General features: G+C 57.9%; 1 protein-coding gene across 3 annotated transcripts; it reads left to right on the forward strand.

The window, feature by feature from the left end:
• The first annotated feature begins 738 nt into the window (after positions 1 to 738).
• On the forward strand, positions 739 to 25,176 carry ASIC4 (acid sensing ion channel subunit family member 4). Of its 3 annotated transcripts, XM_066345611.1 has the most exons (11): positions 867 to 1,644; positions 17,043 to 17,099; positions 17,654 to 17,798; positions 17,896 to 18,023; positions 18,211 to 18,373; positions 18,872 to 18,928; positions 20,874 to 21,027; positions 23,183 to 23,274; positions 23,349 to 23,428; positions 23,753 to 23,857; positions 24,266 to 25,176. In XM_066345611.1, the coding sequence occupies exons 1-11, from the start codon at positions 1,063 to 1,065 to the stop codon at positions 24,377 to 24,379; spliced, it is 1,677 nt and encodes a 558-aa protein (XP_066201708.1). In that variant the 5' UTR covers positions 867 to 1,062; the 3' UTR covers positions 24,380 to 25,176. The 3 variants fall into 3 exon arrangements, with proteins under 3 accessions (XP_066201707.1, XP_066201708.1, XP_066201709.1); XM_066345612.1 differs by lacking the exon at positions 17,043 to 17,099; XM_066345610.1 differs by lacking the exons at positions 17,043 to 17,099; positions 18,872 to 18,928 and having other exon boundaries at positions 739 to 1,644.
• Positions 25,177 to 25,299: the final 123 nt, after the last annotated feature.

A 25,299-nucleotide genomic window follows, 5' to 3' on the forward strand; every position in this document is an offset into this window, starting at 1 on the left:
ATGCCCCCAACCCCAGCCTGGTGTGGCTGGATATTTGGGGAACATCTGGGGAAACAAAGTGGCCACAATACAAGTCAGCCAGGGGCCCCTCTGTCCCAGACATAGGAGCGACTGAACCTGGGGGGTGGGGCAAAGTGGAGTGGGGGCGGCCAGTGCCCCAGAGCGGGCAGGGATGATAGGTGTGGAGGTCAGAGGCAAAGCTCTGGGAGGCCACGGATCTGGGTGGCCTCACTGTCGTCCCCTTGTCTGTCTCTCCTGCCACCCTCTGCCCACCCCCATTCAAACAAGTGGCTCTCCTATGGAGTTTGTGGAAGCCGTTCTGCGAGGGGGAGTGGGGTCAGGCGGTGGCTGGGTGATGGAGTCAGGAGTCAGGGAGGACAGGAGCTGGGAGAAGGAGTCCGCTGACCCCTCCTGGGATGTGGTCCAGAAAAGTGGCTGACTGAGCCGAAGACTCTGGGTATAGCGCTCTCCCCGGGGTGGCCTGGGAGTGGGGCCATCTGAGGACCCCAGCAGTGGCTAAGGGATAGCAAGACTTTGGGGGGCAGCTAGATGAGGTCTCAGGCAGAGACCAGGGACCCCTGTCTTGGGCTGGGGGCTGCCCCCTCCTCTGGCCTGGCTCCTGCCGCCCCATGCCGCCGGTGAAACGCTGTTGACATGTCCTGAATTATTAAGCACGGGGTGGGCTCCCGAGCACATGCTGAGCGGAGCGGCTGGGGCTGCGCGGCGTGGCGGAGCAGCTCACTCGCTTGCTCGCAGGGACACACGCAGGGGCTGACAGCTGTGCTGGTGCTGATAAGGGAAGCCACAAGGAGACGATCGAGGAGAGAGACAAGCGGCGGCAGAGGCAGCAGCGGCAGAGGCAGCACCAGGGCTGCGGAGCTGCTGGGAGTGGGAGTGACTCCTCCACCTCGGGCCCCCACCCTGTCCCCGTCCTCCTCCAGCTTGCCCCGAGTTTAGAAGAGCAGCTGCTGCCACCACCGACACTCCGGAGGGCACTGGGGGCTGCTGGCCAGGGAGGGACAGGGGCAGGGAGCTCTGGCCAGTCCCAGCAGCCGGGGACAGATGCCGATCGAGATTGTGTGCAAAATCAAATTTGCAGAGGAGGATGCGAAACCCAAGGAGAAGGAGGCAGGGGATGAGCAGAGCCTCCTGGGGGCCGCGCGGGGGGCGGCAGCGCCCCGGGACCTGGCCGCCTTTGCCAGCACGAGCACGCTGCACGGGCTGGGCCGGGCCTGTGGCCCAGGCCCCCACGGACTCCGTAGAACCCTGTGGACACTGGCTCTACTCACCTCACTGGCCGCCTTCCTGTACCAGGCGGCAGGCCTGGCCCGGGGCTACCTGACCTGGCCTCACCTGGTGGCCGTGGACCCTGCCGCCCCAGCCCCGGTGGCGGGCTTCCCGGCTGTCACCCTCTGCAACATCAACCGCTTCCGGCATTCGGCTCTCAGCGACGCGGACATCTTCCACCTGGCCAACCTGACGGGGCTGCCCCCCAAGGACCGGGACGGGCACCGTGCGGCCGGCCTGCGCTACCCGGAGCCCGACATGGTGGACATCCTCAACCGCACTGGCCACCAGCTGGCCGACATGCTCAAGAGCTGCAACTTCAGTGGCCATCACTGCTCCGCCAGCAACTTCTCCGTGGTGAGTCCTGCCAACTGGCCCGCCCGGCCCGGGGTGGCCGGAGGCCGGCGGAGGGGGGCGGAGGTGCGTGGGGGCGTTCTCGGCAGGGTTTCCCTTCCTTCTGCCACCAGAGGCTGGCCTCGGGTCTCCCGTCAGCCTGGAGCTTCCCTCCGGCTCCCCAGGGGCTTACCCTGGCTCCCCAGGGGCTTACCCTGGCACCGCAGGGGCTTCCCTCCGGCTCCCCAGGGGCTTACCCTGGCACCCCAGGGGCTTACCCTGGCACCGCAGGGGCTTACCCTGGCACCGCAGGGGCTTACCCTGGCTCCCCAGGGGCTTACCCGGGCTCCCCAGGGGCTTCCCAGGGGCTTACCCTGGCACCACAGGGGCTTACCCTGGCACCACAGGGGCTTACCCTGGCTCCCCAGGGGCTTACCCTGGCACCGCAGGGGCTTACCCGGGCTCCCCAGGGGCTTACCCTGGCTCCCCAGGGGCTTACCCTGGCACCACAGGGGCTTACCCTGGCTCCCCAGGGGCTTACCCTGGCTCCCCAGGGGCTTACCCGGGCTCCCCAGGGGCTTACCCTGGCACCGCCGCTGCTCCTCCTCTTGTTCTGCTGCAGCCGGAGTGCCCAGGCCTGGGGCCGGGGTCCTGGGGCAGGCCAGGGGCCCCAAAGCTGGTCAGCTCGCAGGGAAGCCAAGGCCATGCACCATGCCGAGGCTAGACCAACTGACCCCGCTTTTCCTCCCTGGCTACTGGGCTCTTCTCTTCATCGAATGGGGGTGATGGGGAGAGGGCGTTTGGGGGCTCCAGCACGGGAGGGACCCAGACCGCCTCCGGGGGCCTGGCCGGAGCGGCAGGCTGGATAGAGATGGTCTTCGCGGACACTGAGTGCCAGTGTCTCTGCGGTCTCTGCGTCTCACACACACACCCTTTCACAGGCTCCCGTACACATCCCTCTTTCATGCGGCCCTCTGGCTTCTCCCGCTCTCCGGTCCCTCCCTCTGTTTCCTGATTCCTGCTGCTCCCTTGCCCGGCTTTGGCTCTGACACTGAGAATCACTCATTCATTCTATGTACACGGCTCACCCTCACTGCTGCCCGGCACACGTACCACACACACACACGGACACACGCACACACGCACCTCTATGGCCCCAGGACAGTTTCCTGCACGCTCCCTGTCACACATACTCTGGGTCCCTGCCCCTATACTCACGTGCACACCTGCACACCCACACATCCAGATAGCTACTCATCTCCGTGCCACAGCCCAGCTCTGAGCTGCCAGGGACAGGGCCATGCCCTCTTGTGACACCCCCCCATCTATCTCAACCCCTGCCACCATCTCTCACAATGTGTGTGTGTGGGGGGGGTGTCTCGTGTGCTGTCTGTCTGTCAGTGCTCCATTCACCCAGTCACGGAGTATCTGTCATTCCTGGTGCTGGAGATGCCTGTCCCTGTCCAGTTTACTCCCAGCATTGTGTACATGTGTGTTTTCATGCATGTCACCACTGCCTAGACACATAGGCACACACATGTTGTCAACATGGTGCCCACTCCAGCCCAGTCTCCTGGGCCAGCCCGAGAGACGGCGGACCTTGCCTTCTCATGCCCAGCCGGCCCTATCCAGGTTCTTACTCACTCATTGCCTTAGTATCACCAGGAAACGTGTTCTCTCTGGGTGCCTGGCTCCCACCCTGCCTGCCACCTCTGAGTCCCCCTGCCATTGGGTGGGTGGGGAGGATTGGGTAGAAATGGAGGAAGAGACAGAGGGAGAGGTTTGTGCTGGGAGGAGTCAGGGGCACTGACCTGTCATCCAACTACAAACCCCCTCTTTTAGAAAAAAAATCACTGCTCCCAAAGCCAGGGCCGCGAGAGTCCCCCAAAAGAGGTGGCTGTGCTATGAATGTGGACTTTCGGATTCATAGAGCTCTTCTATGTGACATCCTCACCCTCTGAGTTGGGGGGACAGAATCCAGTCTTAGCAGGTGCTGTTGGGGCAGAAATCAATAGAGGCTTTGTGTCCCTGAGTGGGAATGTGTGTCCCGGGCCCTGGCTGGGTGGGTGGAAAGGGGAGGAAGAGACGGAGAGAAGAGGAAGCAAGGTGAGGGAGGCAGGGGTTTCCTGCCTGGCCTGCAGGGAGAAAGCAGGGGCCAGAGGATATGGGGAGAGGCCCTGGTCAAGGCTGACGAGTCTCTCGGAATCCTGGGGATGCCCCAGCGGGAGAAAGGTGGGTCTCCCACAGGCCCTTACATATGTGAGGCTGGAGAGAAGACAGTACAAGTTTGCGGATTTCCGCTCTGAGGCTGTGGCAGGAGGGGGAGAGGCAGAGGAGCAGGCAAAGCAAGCGTCGAGGGCCAGGAATTCCCCTTTGGATCCTGCTCCCCCACCCGGTCTCGACCCCGTACCCTTCTGCCTGCACCTCAACCCCCCAACCCCGAGTGTAACTCTTTGTTGGTCCTGGCATTCGAGGGCTGAGACTGCTGCAAATTCACAGGGTCTGGGGTTCTAGGCCGGACGGGGGCCCGTGATCTACGGCAGCAGGGAGATGGTGTGCATTGTTGCGGCAAGATGGGAGAAGGGGCATCGAGACGAAGACGGGGCTCTCTGATGAGGACATGAGGTCCATTATCACTGTGGCGAGAACATGGAGCCAGGATAAGGGTTTGGGATCTACAGTGGGCAGATGGGCACAGGGACCAGTTGGTGGAAAACCTGCCAGGGTGTGAGTGGTGAGACAGTCAGTGGCAGAGCCAGGCTTTGGGTAAGGGGCTGTTGTGTGTTTTCTGTTGCTTTTCCTGTTTTCTCCTCTCTACTCCCCACTCTGCTGTGACCTTTCCTCCGGAATCCGAGTTAATAAATGTCACATTTTCCAGCCTATTTCTACTCCGGGTAATGGCCCTCCCCCAGTCCCCTAAGCTGCTACTCTTGCTTCTGTTACCACTGCAATTGCTCTTCCCCTACTACGCTCTGATATTCCTTCACTGACCCCCAATCAATTAATCAATCAATCAACATGGCATTCTGAGCACCTACCATGTGCCAGGCCCCCTGCCAGGTGCTGCAGGGGAGAACAAAGAAGGGAAGCCCTAGTCTCTGGTCCCTGTCCTCAAGCTGCCTAGAGTCTTGTGGTGGAATGGGGACAGGGCCATTCAGAAGCTTAACCAACCATGCAAGAGTTAACCAGCCATGCAAGCCCAGCAATGTCATGAGGTGGCAGGATTAATTGTCAAACTAGGTACATGGCGAGTAAGAGCCTTAGTTCAGAGAGGGAGGCCACTCTGGGCCGAAGAGAACGGGGAAGGTTTAAGGAATGAACCAGGCTGGGCTGGGGGAGGTGTGGAGAGGAGAGAGTGGAGGGGAGAGGCGTTGGCTTCTGGGAGAGGCTCTTGCCTCTTTAACCGTGCCCCCTCCACCTAGCCCACCCAGCTCTCCTCCTGTTTCCCTTCCCCCTCCTTACTCAGTCTCCCCCCAACCCACTCCCATCTCCTCCTCCTTATTTCGCCACTACCTATATATTTGCCCCTTCCTCCCCGATTCCTTCCACCGCCTGTTCCCCCATCCCAATGCTCCAAGCCCCGTCTAGACTCTCCCCACTGCGCCTTGCTCTCAGCCTGCCCACTGACTAGAAGGCAGAAATCTTTCTTCCTAGGCTTCATTTCTTTAGCAGTAAAACGCAAGGATGACTCTAAAATTCAGCATCCCCTCTCAGCTGGGGACTGTACGGTACGGCAGTCAAGTGTGTGGGCTCCGGAGCCAGACCATGTGGATTCGAACCTTGGCTCTACGCTTTAAGCTCTGTGCCCTTGGAGGAGTTAAAAAGCTTTCATGAGCATCAGTTCCTGTAGTCACTAAATGGAATATCGGAACCTAAAAAGCATGGGTGATTGTGAGGTTGAAGAGGTGGCTTAGCACACTGCCTGGCACATACATACAGTGCACGCCGGAAGTGTCTGTCAGCTGTTAAAATGCCGCCACCCCAACTCCTGGCTCTTTAACCTGACTGTTCCCGGACCATGTGCTGTTTTCTGACCCATACAATGGCATCTTCGATACTCCCCATCACCTAACCATCCCCCTTTCTAGACCCTCAGGCCACACTTTCCCCCTCCCCTATTATAGCATTCCCATGCTATCCAGCCCTTCCAAAAATCCATCCATGCACACGTGCATAGGCGGAGGAGTTGTGAGCACACACGTGAGATCATAAAACCCACAGGACATTTGGGGATGACGGAAATGTTCTGTATCTGCACTGCCCCACGTGGAAGTCACTAGCCACCCTGGCCATTGAGCATCTGAAATGCGATTAGTGTGACAGAGAAAATGAACGTTCAGTTCAAATGGCTAGTGGCTGCTGTATTGGAGTGTATGTAGCTCTGGTCTAGGAACGAGGTTCACAGACTGTCAGGTTGGGCGGGGCGAGGAACTCCAACTGGTATCAAAGACTATGAGGTGACAGCTGTGGGCTGTGATTGGAAGCCCTGCATCTAATCTCTGGGCTGAGGCCCCAGGTTGAGCTGAGGACAGGTCCTGTGTCTGGGGACATCAAGGTGTCTGGAAGTGCCACATAAGCAATACACCTTTTTCCCCAGGTGTGGGACATGACCTTGGTCTTTTCTCTTCCATTCTATTGTCTGAAAAATTGAGGCACAGAGGAGATGGAGAATCCTGGAGGAGACCCGGACAGGACCCTGCCCCTCCTTGTGAAGGCCTCCGGGTTCCAGGCAGCCCCTGGAGGGGCGGGTGGCCAGGGACCTGTGGGCACTTCACTGTCTCCATTCTCTCTGGGCTTTGATTCCCTCCCCCTTTCAACCCTCCTTCTGCACATGCTGGTGACTGCCACGACTATTAATCACTCGCCCTGTTCTCTTCCTCTCTACTAATCAGGCACAATTAGACAAGGCCTCTTCCAGCTGGGCAGTCCCCCTCCCTGTCCTCCTCCCTCCTCTCCCAGCTCCACCCCACCTGCCACCAGGACAGCTCTGAGGCAAGGGGAGCAACATGCAAGCGCTCTGTCACTCTCTGGCTCTCCCCACCCCCAATTCAAGGCCCTTTAGCAGACCCTTGCCTTCTCTCCAAGCTTCTTCCTCAGTCTGTTCCTTTCCCTGGTGTGGTCAGGCCAATATTGACAGTCGCTGCCCTCTGTCTTTGGTCATGGGAGGGGCCACTTCACACACATCCCAACTCCATACCTTTTCCACTGGCCCCGAGGCCTGAGGACTGCCCCTTGCCTCTTTGGCTCTGCAAGGGCTGGTGTATCCACTGAGGTTGGTCTGGGGCTCTTACTACCAGATAGCTGAGCTTATCTCTGATCCCCACCCTTTGTCCAGCCCTCTGTCCCCTTTGGTACTGCTTTCTCCTGAGGCATGACACTTGAGAACACTTAATTCAACATCTAGTTTAGGGGTGGTCCTGCCCTGGGAAGGGTGGGGTCTGAGGAGAACTGAAAAATCTCTTATCCTTAAAGGGAGCTGCCCCAGCTAACTGTTGTCCAATGTATGGTCAGGGACACCCAGTGTTGGCAGGGGTGGAGACGGGGGTGGTCTTCCAATTTGTCCAGAGAAGCCCTGAGCCTTGATTATTCTAATAAAATTTTTCCTGATTAAAAAATAATCCTCCCCCGAGGCCTACCTACAACTCAGATGTCAGAAATCCAGTGTACCAGCCCTCATCTTCCGCCTAGTCACTGGCTGCTGCTCCCTGGGCCCTCCTAGAGGGGGCGCTCTCAGTCTGGCTGCTTCCCTTGGCCAGTGTAGTTGGCAGAGGGGGACTTCAGTGGTGGAAGAGCAGCCAAGGTCAGGGGCTGTTACTGTTACAGAGGGCTGGTCTGCAAGGGCAGTGGGGAGGGCCACGAGGGACATGCCCCTCCCGGCCCCACTCAGCAGTCCTGTGGCCTCTTCATTAATCAGGAATCAGCCCCGAGCTGGGCTCATTATCAGCTCAGCTTCTCCTGGCACTGCCGGAAGATGCTGATTAGCATTTGAAGAAATGGCCCCCACGTCCCCTCCCGTCCTTCCTCCCCTACGGGTGCTATTTTCCGGACTCCCAACCCTGCCCCTCTGCTTCCCGGCGGAATCTGCTCCCTCTTGTGGCTGGTGGCGGGGTTGCCTCTACTCGGCCCAGGCTGGGGGCAGAAAGGCTCAGTAGTGGGAGGCCGGGAGGTAGGAGCTGTACAGGGAGCACCAGAACCTCAGGGGTGCTCATACTGAGTGCGACCCCTGGGCCAGTGCAGGGAGTGAATGCTGGGTGCAGACTGAGGGTGGTTAAGGAGAGATGGACAGCCACCCTGGGGGGTGGGGAGAGGGCAGCCTCAGGCTGGTGAGTTATCAGTGTTTCCCTACCCTACCAGGCTCTCCCGGCAATGCCACCTCCTTAAAGCATCTGGGGTGGGACAGCCAGGACTGTGGACAAGAGGCCAGCCGGTGGTTTTCTGGTTTATTTTATTATTGGCAAATCATGGCGTAGGTTTAGGGTCTTGGTACCATCCCAAGATGAATGGGGGTGGGAAGGCGGAGGAGGTCAGAGACCCAGAGGGTGGAGACAGGAGGGTTCAGAGTGCTGGGTGTTTCCCAGAAGGGGTAAAGGGTGTCTACACTTCTTACCCTGGCTCCCAGGTCAGAGGCTGCCAGCGCTGGAAATCCTCCCCACCCCACCCCGAAGTGTTCCCCGTGCCCTTGGGACACCCGGTTTGGGTCGGAGGGGGAGCCGTTCCAGAGAGACAGGCATGGGCTGCAGCAGCAGTGAGAGTTCAGAGAGGAGCCACGGGATGATTAAGGGGAAATGGAGGATTGATTTAGGAGGAAAGATTAAAGGAGCTAAATCCGTGGCGCTTGGCTCAGCGGTGACTAAGCGTGGACAGGATAATAGCTTACAAATGTGTGAAAGGTGTAAATACCAAACGGGGGGAGGGGAGGCGGCTAGGCGCCCAGGGGAGCGGGGACAGGGGCTGGGCCGCCCCCAGGACGGCTGGGGACCCCCGGGCACCTGTCCCCGTACTGCTGCTGGCCCCTCCCCAGTAGGGGTGCGGAGGAAGGAAACGGGGTGTCGGAGAACCCCAGGTTCCAAGCAGGGGTTCCGCTTCTGGGGTGCAGCTTCGCTGGCAGGTGCTACCCTCCAAGTCCCGCTCCCGCCTCTCTCAGAGACACGAGGTCGAGGGTTCAAATCTCACCCCAGTCCCTCTGCGCCCCTCGGCAGCAGGCCTTTCCCGCCACTCCCAAGCCCGCCCGCCGGACCCTGCCCTGCCACCCTCTCCCCGAGCCCCTGCCCCGCCGTCCAGGCTCGCGCCCCCCTCCTCGCCCCTCCCGGGCCGGGCGGGCGGCGGTGGCTCCCTCGGCGGTGGGAGCCTTTGGCGCCGCTGTGTGCGGAGGTCACTTTGCCGAGGAGCCGGGAGCCGCGGGAATGCAAATGAGGCAAACCCAGGGAGGAGAGCGAAGGAGCCCGGAGGAGACGGGAGGGAGGGCGCTCGGCGCCGTGATGGATGCCTGCCCTGCGGGAGGGAGGAGGCGGTGGAGAGGAGCGCCAGGCGCTGGGTGCGGCCGCCTGGGTGCGGGGGGCCCGGCCTGGGCGCTAGGGTGCCTGTGCAGGGGTGGGGGCGATGGAGCCCGGAGCGGCACCCACCCACCACCGCCGCCACCGCCACCACCCACCACCGCTGCCACCGCCACCTTCTCTCTGGGCTCCTGAAGTCTGCACGGCCGTGGGTGTGTGTTCCACTGTGTAAGCAAAACTCTTAACGCATAACTTTGCATCGAAGGGCGGGAACGTCAGGGAAGGACTTCGTTACAAATTAAAAATATTCCCGCCTGGAAAATTGACTTTCTAGGGTTTAAGCCTGGGAATGGGTTTGGCTGTTTACCTGAGGTCCCGCGCTCTCCTCTCCCGTGGAAACGCGGCGCTGGCCGGGCATCACGGCGGCCCCAACCTCTCCCCGGCTCCCGCTCCGGCTCCGGCTCAGCCTGGAGTCGCAGGGCCGAGACCGGGCTCCTAGTTCCCTTTCGCCACTCCTCACACATTTACATTTGAACAAACCCTGCTCCCATTTCCTTAGACCTGTAGCACTTCCACCTCGGGGAGGAAGTGGCCCTGAAAAGCCCCTGGGTGCCGTGGGCAGGAGGGTTCAGGACTGGGCTGGCCATGTGCTAAGGGAGGGGGCCAGGCCTGCGTGGGGAGTGGGTATTCTCCCTCTGCCTGACTGTGGCATAGTCTTCCCCGGTGGGTAATTGGGCTTGCTCTGGGGAGCTTTACGCTCCAACCCAATTGAACCCCTTTCCATAGTCAGAGGACTGACAGCAGTCCCCTGTCATAGTACCAAACACACTTACTAATGATCTGTATATACCAGTGCATTTTGTTGCCCACTGCTTTGCACCTGGTTCAGAATGTAAGTGCTCAATAAACACGTTTTTACTGAATGACTGTCACAGGAAACTCCTTCAGGGCAAAGACTATTTTGTTCTCCGAATCATCCCCAGCACCAAGGTCCGAGCCCACACGCTGTCCAGGCTCAAGAAATAGCACATTGGGCCCTGGCCGGTTGGCTCAGTGGTAGAGCATCAGCCTGGCGTGTAGAAGTCCCGGGTTCGATTCCTGGCCAGGGCACACAGGAGAAGCGCCCATCTGCTTCTCCACCCCTCCCCCTCTCCTTCCTCTCTGTCTCTCTCTTCCCCTCCTGCAGCCGAGGCTCCATTGGAGCAAAGATGGCCCGGGCGCTGGGGATGGCTCCTTGGCCTCTGCCCCAGGCGCTAGAGTGGCTCTGGTTGAGGCAGAGCGACGCCCCGGAGGGGCAGAGCATCGCCCCCTGGTGGGCAGAGCATCACCCCCTGGTGGGCATGCTGGGTGGATCCTGGTCGGGCGCATGCGGGAGTCTGTCTGACTGTCTCTCCCGGTTTCTAGCTTCAGAAAAATACAAAAAAAAAAAAAAAAAAGAAAGAAAGAAAAAAAAAAAGAAATAGCATGTTGGACAAATAAACACACCATTTCTTTTTTTTTTTTAATTTTTTTTAAATTTATTCATTTTTAGAGAGGAGAGGGAGAGACAGAGAGAGAGGAGAGAGAGAAGGGGGGGAGGAACTGGAAGCATCAACTCCCATATGTGCCTTGACCAGGCAAGCCCAGGGTTTCGAACCAGCAACCTCAGCATTTCCAGGTCGACGCTTTATCCACTGCGCCACCACAGGTCAGGCAACACACCATTTCTTGAGTGTCTACTGTTTGTTGGTGCAATGCCAGGGGTATCTCATTACCAATGGCTCTGAGCACAGGCTTCAACACCAGACTGCCTAGTCCCCGCTCAGCCACATTACATGACCCTGGCAGGCTCCTTACTGTCTCTGGGCCTCCTTTTTTGTCTGTCATTCAGGGTTTTTGTGAGGATTAAGGAGTTAATAAAGCTCTTAGGACTGTGCTTGGCATAGAGTAAGCACTAAATATTAGCTGTGGTTCTTATTTATAAACATTGTGTCTCTCTTTATAATACCCCTGAAGGGTGCTTATTATCATTCCCATTTTACAGATGAGAAATGGAGGACTCAGGAAGTCAAATGACTGAGTCCAAATCCCACAGACAAGGGCAGGGCCCAGCTGTGAACCTTGGGCTGCTTCCCTTCTGGTGGGAGAGCCCCCATCTCCAAGCCTGGGGGTTTCGCGCTGGCAGAGAGAGCTCTGTCCTCTACAAAGCATTGTCTTTCCCAAATTGCTGAAAGAGCCTTTCCCAAGGTGCACGAGGCCCTGTGAGAATGAGCTCGGTGGGAGTCCAAGGTCAAAATGGCTGCACCACCTTGGCAGGAAGCTTCGTTCCCCAAACGGGCTCCCCGTTTCTTGAGCAACTACTATGCATCATTCTGAACAGATCTCTAATCCTTATGACTAACCTTAGGAGAAGGAATTGCCATTCCCCTTTTGCAGATGAGCAATCCAAGGCTCAGAGAGGTTAAATCACACACCCACGGTTATTTATCCAAGGTTGGTGGCAGAGCCCAGATTTGAACCCTGTTTTGTCAGGCTTTAAAATAAGTGCTCCTTCCCCCATGTTATGAGCTTATGTGAATCTATTTCTGGCACCACATGCAATGGTTGATCTCTGCCCCAGCTTGGTTCTTATTGGTCGCTATAGCACTCTTATTCATAATATTGAGGCATTATGTATATGATTTCACTTTGCAAATGGCTTTCATATATTTTATCTCTTCTGAGACTTACAACCACCCTGTGAAATAAATCAAACAGGAATTTCTATTCTTACTTGACAGATGAGGAAACTGAGGTCCAGAGAAGTCAATAAATCACTTTACTAACCATGCTTCGCCAGGCTGTCCGTGGCGGGGCGGGAGCTGGGGCCAGGGTCTCCTGGGGGGGGACTGAGGTTGGTGGACAGTCCTGGGGCCGCTGGGTGGGAGGACTAGGTTCTCATTCTGAACTCGCCTTTTCTGTGCGTGCCCTTGGAGACGCACCTGCCATCTCCAGGCTTTGCTTGGCCTTTGCGCAGTGAGGGTTTGGACTGACTTCCAAGTTCCTCCAGCGCAGACACCGCAGGCTTTTTGAGTTGGTGCCATCTTCCTTCCTCTGCCCCTGGTGAGGACAGAGAAGGAGGAGACTTCGAACCTAGACACTTGTGACATCCCTAAGTAAAACTGGGCCGGGAGCTCTCTGCCCCCGGGGTGCTAGTCACAGTCCAGGGTGTGTGAAGATGCACCCCGTTCCACTGGACCCCGGGGCACTGCGGGGCTAAGGGGCAATGAGCCAGGGGCCCGAGAGGCAGGTGTGGGGCTGGACTGCAGCAGAGGAGGGCTGATGGAATTTGGGGGTGGGAAATCAAGCTGCCTTGGAAAAGTGGGGGGTGGGGTGGTGGCAGGGCCTTGGCAGAGGTAGGGTGCCCAAAAGGCAGTGGAGATAAAGCGCAGGCTGCAGATTAGCTGAGGGATTAGCCCAGCCTCCGCTGCTCCAAGCGGCTTCTTATCTCCTGGAGGCCAGGCCCTCTCCCTCGCAGCTTTGAGCCCTGGACCTGCTAATTGCCTGTTAACCCCATGGGCTCTGGGACTGCAGAAAGGATGAGGGGGTGGGGGAGGCCGAGAGAGAACGCAGGCCAGCCGGCCAGGGGAAATGGGAGCTGTGGACAGATGGAACTAAAGGACTGAGAAAAGCCACCGCTCAGATTTGTCCTCACTCCTGATCATTATCTAGGGTGGACCTGGAGGAAGGGCAGCGTGAAGGCGGGGAGGAGCACGTGGGGGAGAGGTCCCTGGCTTGGGGGGTGGGGACAGGCTCAGGCCCAGGGAAAAGTCTAAGAGGAAGAACAGAGACAGAGATGGGACAGACAGACTAAGGGACAGACAGAGAGGAAAGGAGGAAAGCAAACAAGATGGAGATGTGGACAGCAAAGGAAGGGGGCAGGGTAGCGAGGCCAACGGGAGGGAAAGGCAGAGGGCAGGGGATGGACAGGGCAACAGAAGGCAAGGGACAGAGAAACAGAGGTCAGATGCATAATTGATTGGATGCTGAGGAAAAGACAGGCCAGGCGGAGGGACTTGAGAGACAGATGAGATCAGGGGACAGAGGCTCGGGAGACAGACCCACCCAGGGCAGGACCAGGCTGACACCAAAGGGGAGGTGGCCCGATAGCGACAGGCAGAGGCTGGCCAGAAGGAAGGTGGTAGAAGGGTGCAAGGGTCTGCATACAGCGCAGACAGATTCTCATGAAGCAGCTGTCCAGCCTAGGTCCAGGGGGCACTAGGAGGCCATGTGCTCAGCCTAGAGTCAGGAGGGTGGACCTGGGAACTAAGGCAGAGAGCAGGGAAGGGCAGAGAAGAGGGGAGGGCCAGACTGCGGGAGGAGGTGGGGTGGGAGACGTGAGCAGGGTCCCGAGGTTGAGGGCTGGTGGTGATAGCCCCTCAACCCAACGGGGCGCATCCTAGCCCCGGGACCTGCCCCTTTCCGCGGCTGAGCCCTGGGCTCTGAACTCCTGTGCACATGTCCTCCGGTCCGGCCGGTCCATGGGGAGAGAGCAGTGGACAGCCAGGGGCCCCTGTGGCCGAGCAGCCGTGCCGTCTCCATGGAAGAGGCTGTGGGCTGTGCTGCCACAAATGTTCTGCCACTTAGGAGCTGGCGGCTCCACCTGCTATTGCCAGCCTGGCCCAGGGACTGTCTCCAGAGCAACGTTCCGCTCGCCCAGCAGTTGGGCCTGACCCGGGTGTGCAGGTGGCCTGGCCCTGCCAATCTGGCCTGTCCACTTCCCACAAAGGATACCCATCAGACCTAGAGTCCTCCCGTCTACCTCCTTTTGTCATGCCCACTCTGCACAGCAACCTTGAGGCTCCAAAGCCATTAGAGCCAAAGACACCCCCCCATCGGCTTGGCCCTGCTGTCGTGCAGCGTGTCTGTGTATACATGTTGGAGGTAGCAGGTAAAGAGGCTGCCGGCAACTCGCCCAGGGTCAGGAACCTGCCTGAATCATTCATTCACTGAACACTACTAGGTGTTTTAGAAGCACTCTGTTTTGGCATCAAGTTCAGTTTTGTTTGAATCTCTGCTTTCATTTACTTGCTGTAAGTCCTTAACCAAGTCGGTTTCCCTCTCTGTTTCCTCATCATTAAATGAAGGCAATGAGTCTTACCTTACATGGTTATCTTAGGGGCTCAAAGGAGAAAACAGATCAAAGGCACGTAGCACAGGACCTGGTACAAAGTGGGGATGCTTAGTGTTCACTTTGCACTTGTTCCCTCCCCCTCATGCCCCCTTCTGCAAACTGCACTGAGCTCTGGGGATGCCGAGATGGTCAAAGGGGGCTCCTGGTCTCAGGCAGTCCAGAGTCCCCCGGACCAGGCTGAGCTGTGGAAGGCCCGTGAGTTGCCGGCAGGCAGGGCTCTGCGGAGGTGGTGCAGCATGCTGGGGCCCGAGTGCGCCGCTCGCTCGGGCCTTGTTTAGCCTCTCCACTGGAGCGTGTGCTCAAAACTGGCTGCATCAGCAAAAGCTGACTCCATCATCTTGGCCCGGAACAGGAAAGGGGGGGGTGCTTTGAAATTTGGGGCAAATACTTATATATTCCCTCTGCCTTTCCCACACCACTGGGGACCCCGAAATGTTGCATCCAGCCTCTCACCTGAGCTCCCCTCTCTCTGGTGAGAGTGGAGGTCTAGTTGGACTCTTCCCCCTTCACCTAAGGCCTTTCTACTCAAAGTGCAACCAGTAGATGGTTAGACATTCAGAATCTCAGTCCTGCCCCACCCTCCAATACATGTAACACAACCAGAATCTACATTTAACAAGATGTCCAGCTGCACTGTGTGCACGTCGCCATGGCCATGTGGAAGTTTGAGACGCACTGATCTTGGGGACTTTGGAGGATCAGCTCACCTCTCTGAGCCTCAGTGTCATCATTTGTAGGATGTGGGGTGGTTGTGAGGATGCAGTGGGAAAGAGCATGTTAAGCATTTAGCCTGGGCCAGAGAGAATGGACTGTCAGTGGTGCCCACTACTGCCTTGTGGATGGACACATGGCGGGAAGTTGGCCAAGGGTGATACAGACAGAGTCAGGAATTGGAACCCAGAAGATGGTGAGGGTGCAGAAGGAGGAGGGGAGGGACAGGGGAGGAAGTGAAGAAATGAGAGGCAGCAAGATAGCGAGAAGAAAAAGTGCAGAGGGAGCAGAGAGGAGTGGAGTGGGAGGGAAGATGGGATAGGAGAAAAGGGGATGGGTGTTGGGCCCCATTTCAGCAGAATGGAGCCCGAAACGAGCTGACTGAGGCTTGGGGTAGTGTAGACTCAGAGCGGGTCGGGCACCTGCCAGGAACAGGTAGTGTCTTGCACCTAGATGAATTACAGCTCTCGCAGGGACTAGCTGTGTGACCCTTGAGAAAGTCATATCACCACTTGAGCTGCAGTTTCCTGTCTGTAATAATCTGGCTAATTCAACCTACCTGATATCAGGATTGCTGAGTGGATGAAACGGGGCACAGATGTTGCCGTGTTTTGTAAACAGCAGGGTGCCTGTTACATTTCAGGAATCGGAGGCAGGGTATTAGGGTGATAGAAGAACTGCGTGAGAGGGAGGATCAGCGGGGCGATTGATTAACCTAGTGAGGACGGGAGACCTAACCTCGCCCCACAACAGGGTGCCCCTCCCAGTTCTTAGAACTCCACACTCCCACCGCCCTCAACCAGCCCCTCTCTTCTACACCCTTCCACTGAAGCTAGGCATTTAGGACATCAATTTCCTAACATGCCTCAGGCCTTTCTTCGCAGATTTTACCAGTGTAAAAATGTTCCGAAGGAGTGGGGCGCGGGAGCAAGAGAGAGTGATTGAATGTGCCGACCCCTGGCCCCCAGGGAAGGTGCTGCCTGTGATGGGTTTGACCCGGGGGCTCGTCTCTGTAGGGTGAGCCTGGCAGGGGGCAACTTGCATCCGCCTCTCCCTCAACCTCCTCCCCACCCCAGCTGTTGCGCAAGTCCCCACCACAGCTGCGTCCCAGGCGGAAGCCTCGGCTTCCATCCCCGCGGCGCCGGCGCCATCTGGTGTCTGTGCCGCAGAACTCTCCGCGGAGTTCGAAGACGGGCTTCGTTCAGCGCTGCAGTAACTACGTATTAGTGTCCTTTGCGTTCCCAGGTGAAATAGGCCCGGTGCTGGGGACACCAGACTAGATCACTGCTCCTGTGCAGTATAAACTCTATTGGTGAGGGAGAGATGGACACCGAACGAGGAGACAAACAGATAAACAAGGTCGTCTCAGGTTTTGTTAAGTACAGTACTTTGAGCAAACCTACAAACACGTTGATTGGTGGGTGGAGGCTGAATCTGTGAATGTGTGTGTGGTCTGTGAATGTGCCTCTGAGGAAGGGACTCTTGAGCTGAGGTTTAACAAATGAACAGGTAGCCATGCCAAAATGGGAGGGGGAGGCGTTCCAGGACAGGGACCTGCACGAACAAAGGTTCGAGGAAGGAAGGTGCACCGTGAGTTTGAATTTGTCAGGGATCTGGGGCTGGAGTGCCAGGAGAGGTAGGCAAGGGTCACAGCACGTGGAGACTTTCAGGCAAGGGAAGGAGTCTGGCTTTATTCTGCAGGAAGCGGAAAGCCATTGCTGGACATTCAGCCAGCAGGTGACTGGGTGGGAAGGAACACCCTGGCTACTGTGTAAATGGCCTGGAGGCAGAGGCGAGGATGGATGAGGGGCAGCCAGTTAGGAGCCCCCTGCCATGGCCCGGTGGGAGATGAGGGTGGAAGGGGGGAGACACTATGGATGGAAAGTGGATGGGTTCTGAATGGATTTTGGAAGTAGAATTGTCTAGGACAGCTGCTGGTCAGGGAGAGGGAGGGTTCAGGGACTCTGACTTGAGAAGTTTGGTAGACAGTGGGGCCCTATACTCAGGAGGAAATGGTGGGGGCACAGGATGTGGGAAGATATGAGTTCTGCTATTGATTTGTTAAGGTGGAGATGCCTTTTAATCGTCAAAGCGATGATGTCAGCAGAAAAGGTGGAGCTCAGGTGAGAGGCTGGGCTGTAGCTTGATTGCTGGAATATGGGATGAGGCTGCCCAGGTAGGTCTGGTAGCCCTCAGGTTTAAAATTTTTTTTTTCTGTATTTTTCTGAAGCTGGAAACGGGGAGAGACAGTCAGACAGACTCCCGCATGCGCCCGACCGGGATCCACCCGGCACGCCCACCAGGGGCAATGCTCTGCCCACCAGGGGGCGATGCTCTGCCCCTCCGGGGCGTCGCTCTGCCGCGACCAGAGCCACTCTAGCGCCTGGGGCAGAGGCCAAGGAGCCGTCCCCAGCGCCCGGGCCATCTTTGCTCCAATGGAGCCTCGGCTGCAGGAGGGGAAGAGAGAGACAGAGAGGAAGGAGGGGGGGGGGTGGAGAAGCAAATGGGCGCTTCTCCTGTGTGCCCTGGCCGGGAATCGAACCCGGGTCTCCCGCTCGCCAGGCCGACGCTCTACTGCTGAGCCAACCGGCCAGGGCCAGCCCTCAGCTTTTGAAGGAGGGTCTTAGTCCCTTCTTCTATCTCCCTTCTCTCTTCTCTCCCCCCTCCCCCACCCCAGGTCTATACTCGCTATGGGAAGTGTTATACTTTCAACGCGGACCCACAGAACTCCCTTCCCAGCCGGGCGGGGGGCATGGGCAGTGGCCTGGAGATCATGCTGGACATCCAGCAGGAGGAGTACCTGCCCATCTGGAGAGAGACAAGTATGCAGGCGGGCAAGGGGCAGGGCCAACCTGGGGGCTCTGGCCTGGGCTGCCTGCCTGGGCTGGCGCTCCAAAGGTCCCCATCTCCGCTGTGCAGACGAGACATCCTTCGAGGCTGGCATCCGAGTGCAGATACACAGCCAGGAGGAGCCACCCTACATCCACCAGCTGGGCTTTGGCGTGTCTCCGGGCTTCCAGACCTTCGTGTCCTGCCAGGAACAGCGGGTGAACACCTCCAGCTGGCATGGGGTTGGGTGCGAGGCTGGGCCTCTGGCCTTAGAGGGCGTGCTGATCAGACCTGCCTCCCGAAGCTCCCAGCCCGCCAGTCCACCCATGGGCTTTGCTGGGGCTGTGGGCACGGGCGGGCTGGGTAGGACTCCTGGGCATGACCCCGTCGTGCCCACCTCTGCAGCTGACCTACCTGCCCCAGCCCTGGGGCAACTGCCGGGCAGAGAGCGGGCTCGGGGAGCCTGAGCTTCAGGGCTACTCGGCCTACAGCGTGTCGGCCTGCCGGCTGCGCTGCGAGAAGGAGGCCGTGCTTCAGCGCTGCCACTGCCGGATGGTGCACATGCCAGGTGGGCACCCACCTCCCCGCCAACACTATGCCATCCTGCCGGGCTCTGGAACCTCCAGGGGCAGAGCACTGCTCATGTGCTTGAGCAGGTGCATGTGTGCAACATGTGTGCATGTCTCTATCCATGTGAGTGTACCTCTTTGGGATTTTATGCATGTTTTAACATGTGCACATGGAATGCACACATGCATGATAATGTGTTTACACACACACACACACATGATCATGCACATCTGTACCTTGTACTTGTGGGGGTTGTGTGCATTGCTTGAATACATGCATATAAATGTGTGTGCATATTTTTGTATGTCCATAGGCATGTATACATTTTATGCTTGTATGCATGAGCATGTATACATTCATGCCTGCGTGTGTGTGTACCAGCATGCACACCTTGAGCATGTGTGTGTGGCATGCGCAAGTGAGCCCACACTGGGGAATGTGGTGGGGGAGAGGAGACGGAACCGTAGACTCCAGGAATAATCTTCTCTCCTTTCAGGCAACGAGACCATCTGCCCACCAAATATCTACATTGAGTGTGCCGACCACACACTGGGTCCGTGCTGCCTGTTCCCTTTTCTGCCTTTCCACCCTCCTCCTCTGCGCCTCTCTGTCCACCCTCCTCCTAACTGTCTTGGCTCTCCTCCTCCCAGTCTCTCCCAGGGGTTTTGGCTGGGGGTTGAGCCTCATCCCACAGCTCCAGGGGTCTGAGGACCTTTGCAGGTGTGGACATCTGGGTAAGTGGAGGCAGCAGGGTAAGAGGTTGCAGAGGACCCAGGCTTCTTGTCTTGGTTTAACAAATGAGCTTGCCTCTCTGGGGAAGTGAAAGGACTTCTTTCTTGGGGTGAGGAAAACTGCATTGCTGGCCCTCAGCGTGGGTAAGGCAGACCCCATCTGTCCGTAGGTCCTGTCTGATCTGCCCTTCACTCATTCCTTCATTCATTCCACGGACACTTACAGCCTGCGCCGGCGCCGGAGGTGAGAGCGGAAAGCAGAGGTCTGGTCCGGGGGAGCTCCTTGCCAGACAAGGCCGTGGCTAGGCCCTGGGACGCGGTGTGGTAGTGCGTGGGTAGGGAAACCCGGGGGTTCTACAAGGCCTCCAGGAGGGGTGGTGTGCAGCCCCCACCTGGGAAGGCAGAGAGGCGTCCTAGAAGAAGTGACAGGTTAGCTGAGACTTGAAGGGTGCATGAGAGTCACCCAGGTGAAAGGGGGGACATGTTCTATACACTAAGAATAGTACATGCTGAAGACCTGTGGCCAGAGAGAGCCTGTGTCTGGGGCACTGAGAGCAGAGTGGCTGGAGGGCAGAGAATGGGGGAGGGGGAGGGGAGGGGAGGGGTGGAGGAGGCTCTGGGAAGCCAACAATGGCTTAAGGCACAGCAACAATACTATCTGATTGTAGGAAGGTGACTCTGATGAGACGTGGGGAATGAATAGGTGGGTATGAGAGTAGAAGCAGGTGCCCGGTCAGAAGAGCGCTGCAGTAATGAATGATGGGGCCGGGGAAGGACAGTGCGATGGGTCTGAGATGCTGAGGCAGCAGAATCACATCGAGGCCTCTGTCCGGCACACCGACTACAGCCCTCAGAGGGGTGACTGAAGAGTGGCTAGCGAAGGAACAGATGTGTGAGGCGGGATACGTGAACCACAGGGTGGTGAGGTTCCATAGAACTAGCAGCAACGGGGAGGCCTTGCGCCCCCAGGCCTGGATGGGTGCAGGGAAGGAGCCCTCCTGGAACCCAGAGAGCGGGCTGTGGCTGTCTGAGAGGGCCCCTTGTGCCCCAGCCGGAGCTCTGGGCACAAGAGGAGGAATGAAACCTCTGCCAACCACGGCCCCGGCAGTAAGGAACTCGGGGAGAGAAACACCTGTGTCTCCCCTCATTGCTTTCTGACCCTGCTGGGGCCTCCAATGAGCAAACCCAACCCGAAGCCAGAGGACCAGGGAGCCTAGGTGATGCGTTTGGTAGAGCTCAGCCTCCTGGGCCCGGAGAAAGGTGGGGGAGCGTGGAGGGTGGATTTGAAGGGGTAGACAGAGAAAACCAGGCATGCTGAGCATATAAATCCTGATCACCCACTTGTTCTTCTGTCTGTCCATCTTTCTGTTCATCCACCCATCCACTCATCCATCTACCCATTCATCCTGGCATCCTCTCCAAGTCCCCGGTGTGGCTGAGGCCTCCTGTGTTTGATTGGCTCTGGTGGGTGGGCCGTGCCCCACCTCTGGGCTGTGAGGACCTGCCCGTTCCAGGGAGCTGGGGGATAGAAGGACAGGCCTGTGGGAGGGTGCCAGGGAGTTTTGCCTTCACCTGTTTTCTTTGGGTAGTCTGAAGCTGGCCTAGGAAGGGACCTTGTCCCCAATCCAGTCTCCTCTAGGCAATACGAGGGCCGGCCAGTTAAGGCCCTCACTGCAGAGTGGCTGCCTTAGGCCAGCCTCTGCAGCTGGTGGGCCTCAGGGTCTTCCGGCCCCGCCCCCCACTGCAGTTGGTGCCTCTGTGTTGCAGACTCCATGGGTGGGGGCGCCGAGGGCCCGTGTTTCTGTCCTACTCCCTGCAACCTGACCCGCTACGGGAAAGAAATCTCCATGGTCCGGATCCCCAACAGGGGCTCGGCCCGGTACCTGGCCAGGAAGTACAACCGCAATGAGACCTACATACGGTATGTGTGCGTGTATCGTGTGTGTGTGTGTGTGTGTGTGTGTGTGTGCGCGCGCGCACGTGCGCACATGTGCTGGAGACCACCCTCAAGAGGCCAGGTGCATGGCGGAGATGGAAAGTAGGCTGCACCTTTGTTAATAACGAGTCTTCTGCCAGGAATGCTTTTCACAGTCCTTTTCTTCTAACTAGCCCCTACCCATCCTCTCAGTCGCATCCTTTGTCCCCACCTTCAGGAAAGCCCTTGTTGGTCCAGTTGTTGGTCCAAATACCTTTTTTTGGGACAGATAGGAACAGGCAGACAGGGAGAGAGATGAGAAGCATCAATTCTTCGTTGCAGCACCTTAGTTGTTCATTGATTGCTTTCTCATATGTGCCTTGACGGGAGGGAGGGAGTCTACAGCAGAGCGAGTGGTCCTTTGCTCAAGCCAGCGACCTTGGGCTTCAAGCCAGTGACCTTTGGGCTCAAGTTGGTGAGCCCCTGCTCAAGCCAAATTAGCCTGTGCTCAAGCTGGTGACCTCGGAGTTTCGAACCTGGGTCCTCTACATCCCCGTCCAATGCTCTATCCACTGTGCCACTGCCTGGTCAGGCCAAATGCCTTTCATTGGAGCCCCCACAGCACCCTGTACCTATCTCTGTAATTGCACGTACCCATTGTATTATTTATTTATTTATTTATTCATTTTAGAGAGGAGAGAGAGAGAGAGAGAGAGAGAGAGGAGAGACAGAGAGAGAGAAGGGGGGGAGGAGCTGGAAGCATCAACTCCCATATGTGCCTTGACCAGGCAAGCCCAGGGTTTCGAACCAGTGACCTCAGCATTTCCAGGTCGATGCTTTACTCACTGCGCTACCACAGGTCAGGCACCCATTGTTTTTTGTTTGTTTGTTTTTTTTTTTTAGAAAGAAATCTTTTTTATATATTTATTTTTTATTTATTTATTTATTTATTTATTTATTTTTTTAGAGAGACACAGAGAGAATCAGAGAGATAGACAGGGACAGACAGATAGGAACGGAGAGAGATGAGAAGCATCAACCATCAGTTTTTCATTGTGAAACCTTAGTTGTTCATTGATTGCTTTCTCACATGCGCCCTGACCGTGGGCTTTCAGCAGACCGAGCAACCCCTTGCACAAGCAAGGGACCTTGGGTCCAAGCTGGTGAGCTTTTTTTTCTTTTTTTTGCTCAAACCAGATGAGCCCGCGCTCAAGCTGGCGACCTTGGGGTCTCGAACCTGGGTCCTCCGCATCCCAGTCGGACGCTCTATCCACTGCGCCACCGCCTGGTCAGGCAGGCACCCATTGTTTTAAGCCCCCTGTTTATGTGTCTTTCTCCCTGGGCACCCTGGGGTTAGACGCATGCTGAGTCAGTGCTGTGCTGAGGGAGAGAAGCTGAAGGGCTGGGAAAGAGTGAGGTGGCCTGCAGGGGTAGGCACACTGAGCACCGGGGCTGGGACCCTGCAGCCAGCCTACAAATGCTGAGCATCCTCTGGGTGCCAGGCCCAGGGCTGGGTCCCGTGGGGACAGTGATGATTACAACACAAAACCCATGCCACAATTTGTAGATGAGCCCATGTGTGATGGGCTCACACATGGAGAGATGAATGGGCATGGGTAGGGAAGCAGGGTAGGTGTGAGCTGGATCTCTGAGGACTTCGGGTCTGTGAGACAGAAGGGGAGAGGGGTGGCATCCCAGTTACAGAACCTATGGGATGATATGAAGATTGTCTTGAGGAGGAGGAGGAGTAACAGATAAGAAAGCAGCGTAGCTAAAAAGGCCCAGTGCAACAGATCATGGGGAGACTTGGAAGTCTAGAAGAAAAATTTTGGAGTGGACTGTTGGGTAATAGGGAGCCACTGAAGGTTCTAGAGGGATATAGGGATGAGGTAACATGAACACTATTTGCTGCTTTAGAGAAGATAGGCGGAAATCTGCAGGCCCAGACTTTTTTGCTTTCTCAGACATTTTGCTAATTCTCAAAGTGAGGCTAACAGGCAACTGGCATTGTCTCCCCTCACAGCCTTTGGTAGTCTGAGGGGTCATCTGCTTCCCTACCCAGGGGGTCTCAGATTAGCATCTGCTGGACCTGGTATGTCCCTGTCAGCCACCTCCTTGGGAATGTGGTCCCACATGGACACCCTTCTTCCTGTCTCCGCAGGGAGAACTTCCTGGTCCTAGACGTCTTTTTTGAAGCCCTGACCTCTGAGACCATGGAGCAGCGAGCAGCCTACGGCTTGTCAGCCCTGCTGGGTGAGACCTGGACCAGATTCCGTGGTCATGGGTCAGCGGGGCCTGCTCCCTGACCCTGCTCTCATGCTTCTCAGGAGACCTCGGGGGACAGATGGGCCTGTTCATTGGGGCCAGCATCCTCACGCTGCTGGAGATCCTGGACTACCTCTATGAGGCAAGGAAGGGGCCTGTCAGGGGCCACCCACAGAGAGAGAAGGATGGGGGCAGGGGCTGTGGGAAAAGCAGAGGGGCAGAGTGGGCTTCCTGGTGGAGGGGGTCTGGCTGGGAAGTCAAGCTCTGGGGTTTTTTGCCAGGGCCCCCTGACGGCCTGGAAGGCCTGAGGCTACTGAGAAGTCAGGAGAAAGGGATGGGGGAAGAGGACCAGGGAGCCCTCGTAGGGGTTTGCTGGACAGCCAGTTCTGTAAGACGGGCCTGGATGGTCTGTCCTCTGCCGCCACATTTCCTGAGCCCACAGCTATCCCCCTACCTTGAACCCCAGGTGTCCTGGGACCGACTGAAGCGGGCTTGGCGGCGCCCCCAGACACCCCTGCGGACCTCCACGGGGGGCATCTCCACCTTAGGGCTGCAGGAGCTGAGGGAGCAGGTGAGGCCGAGCCCCGCCGAGTCTGCAGGGGCCCTCCTCCCGGTCCGAGGAGCCCCCACGCCCCATGACCTCTGCACCAGCAGCGGCCCCTGGGGACAGGAGAGGCGGGCTGTGTGAGGCGGGGGCCTGGTGTGAGCTCCTGTCCTTCCCCTTGCAGAGCCCCTGTCCAGGCCCCTGGGGACAGGAGAGGCGGGCTGTGTGAGGCGTGGGGCGTGGTGTGAGCTCCTGTCCTTCCCCTTGTAGAGTCCCTGTCCAGGCCCCCTGGGGACAGGAGAGGCGGGCTGTGTGAGGCGTGGGGCACGGTGTGAGCTCCTCTCCTTCCCCTTGCAGAGCCCCTGTCCAGGCCCCTGGGGACAGGAGAGGCGAGCTGTACGAGCACGGTATGAGCTCCGCTCCTTCCCCTTGCAGAGCCCCTGTCCAGGCCGGAGCAAGTCTGACGGCGGGGGTGCCGGAAACCTGCTCCCAAACCACCACCACCCACACGGCCCCCCAGGAAGCCTCTTCGAAGACTTTGCTTGCTAGGATGGTGCTGTCTGAAAGGACCCAGGAGTCTGGGACCCCTCCCTAGATCACCGACATAGTGCCCTCCTGCTCCTGGGACAGAGGCCTGGGGGCAGCCCCAGGCCGAGAGGGAGGGTAGTGCTCACTGGGAAGACAGAAACTCAGTTCCTGTTCTCACCAACCTGGCACCAGCTGCTTCACACAAGGGTCCTTCTTGTCCACGCCCCCGCCCCTCATATGCCGAGGCTAGTTCCCAGGGAGGGCTGGGGAGCTGGCCATGGGCCCCCAGGGAGGAGAAAAGAAAGGGGAGTGGAGGAAGTGGCCACCCCAGCAGGAGTGGAACCCTCTGTACATTTGTATATATTTAGGGACAGGGTGGGGGTGTGGGTACAGAAGGCGGGTGGGGCTATGGGGGTGGGTGAGTCAGGGACAGCCAGGGTCCCAACCCCAGTGTCAGCGGGAGAGGGTGCGCTCCCAGGAGTTGGGGCCACTGGGCTTCTCCTCCTTCCTGCCCCGCTCCAGGCCCAGCTCCTCACTTGGCAGGGGGAACGGTTGCCCGGCCGGGCTGGCTCAGCTCCCGACTCCCCTGCCCCGTCCCCACGCTCAGAGCCCCCTCTGCAGAGAACAGGCTGACCCTTCAGACCCTGGCTGAGTTTGGGGGTGGGGAAGAGAATCTTCTCAGGCCTCTGCCTCCAGTCTGGTTTTATAAAGCACTGACAAAATTAGAAATAAAGAGGCATAAAGAATTCTCTGTGTGTACGTGCGACCAAGCTGGGAGCTGGGTGGGGCTGGGCATATGCAGGACTTGGCCCCTGGGAAAAGGAAATCAAGGCCCAGCCAGGACCGGGAGAATCCGTCCTCTCTGCCAGCACCCCCTGCCCTCTGCCTGCTTTTAAAAACCCACAATCAGGCCCTGGCCAGGTGGTTCAGTGGATAAAGCA

The sequence above is a fragment of the Saccopteryx leptura genome, chromosome 7 (genome assembly GCF_036850995.1).
Source record: "Saccopteryx leptura isolate mSacLep1 chromosome 7, mSacLep1_pri_phased_curated, whole genome shotgun sequence".
NCBI classification, from domain to species: Eukaryota; Metazoa; Chordata; class Mammalia; order Chiroptera; family Emballonuridae; genus Saccopteryx; species Saccopteryx leptura.

Bases quoted from the DNA above. Each gene is read 5' to 3' on its own strand.
- ASIC4 (XM_066345611.1), top strand. From the start codon at position 1,063: ATGCCGATCGAGATTGTGTGCAAAATCAAATTTGCAGAGGAGGATGCG. The intron at 17,799-17,895 runs GTATGCAGGCGG...TCCGCTGTGCAG, and splicing joins GCCCATCTGGAGAGAGACAA to ACGAGACATCCTTCGAGGCT. The intron at 18,929-20,873 runs GTCCGTGCTGCC...TCTGTGTTGCAG, and splicing joins GTGTGCCGACCACACACTGG to ACTCCATGGGTGGGGGCGCC.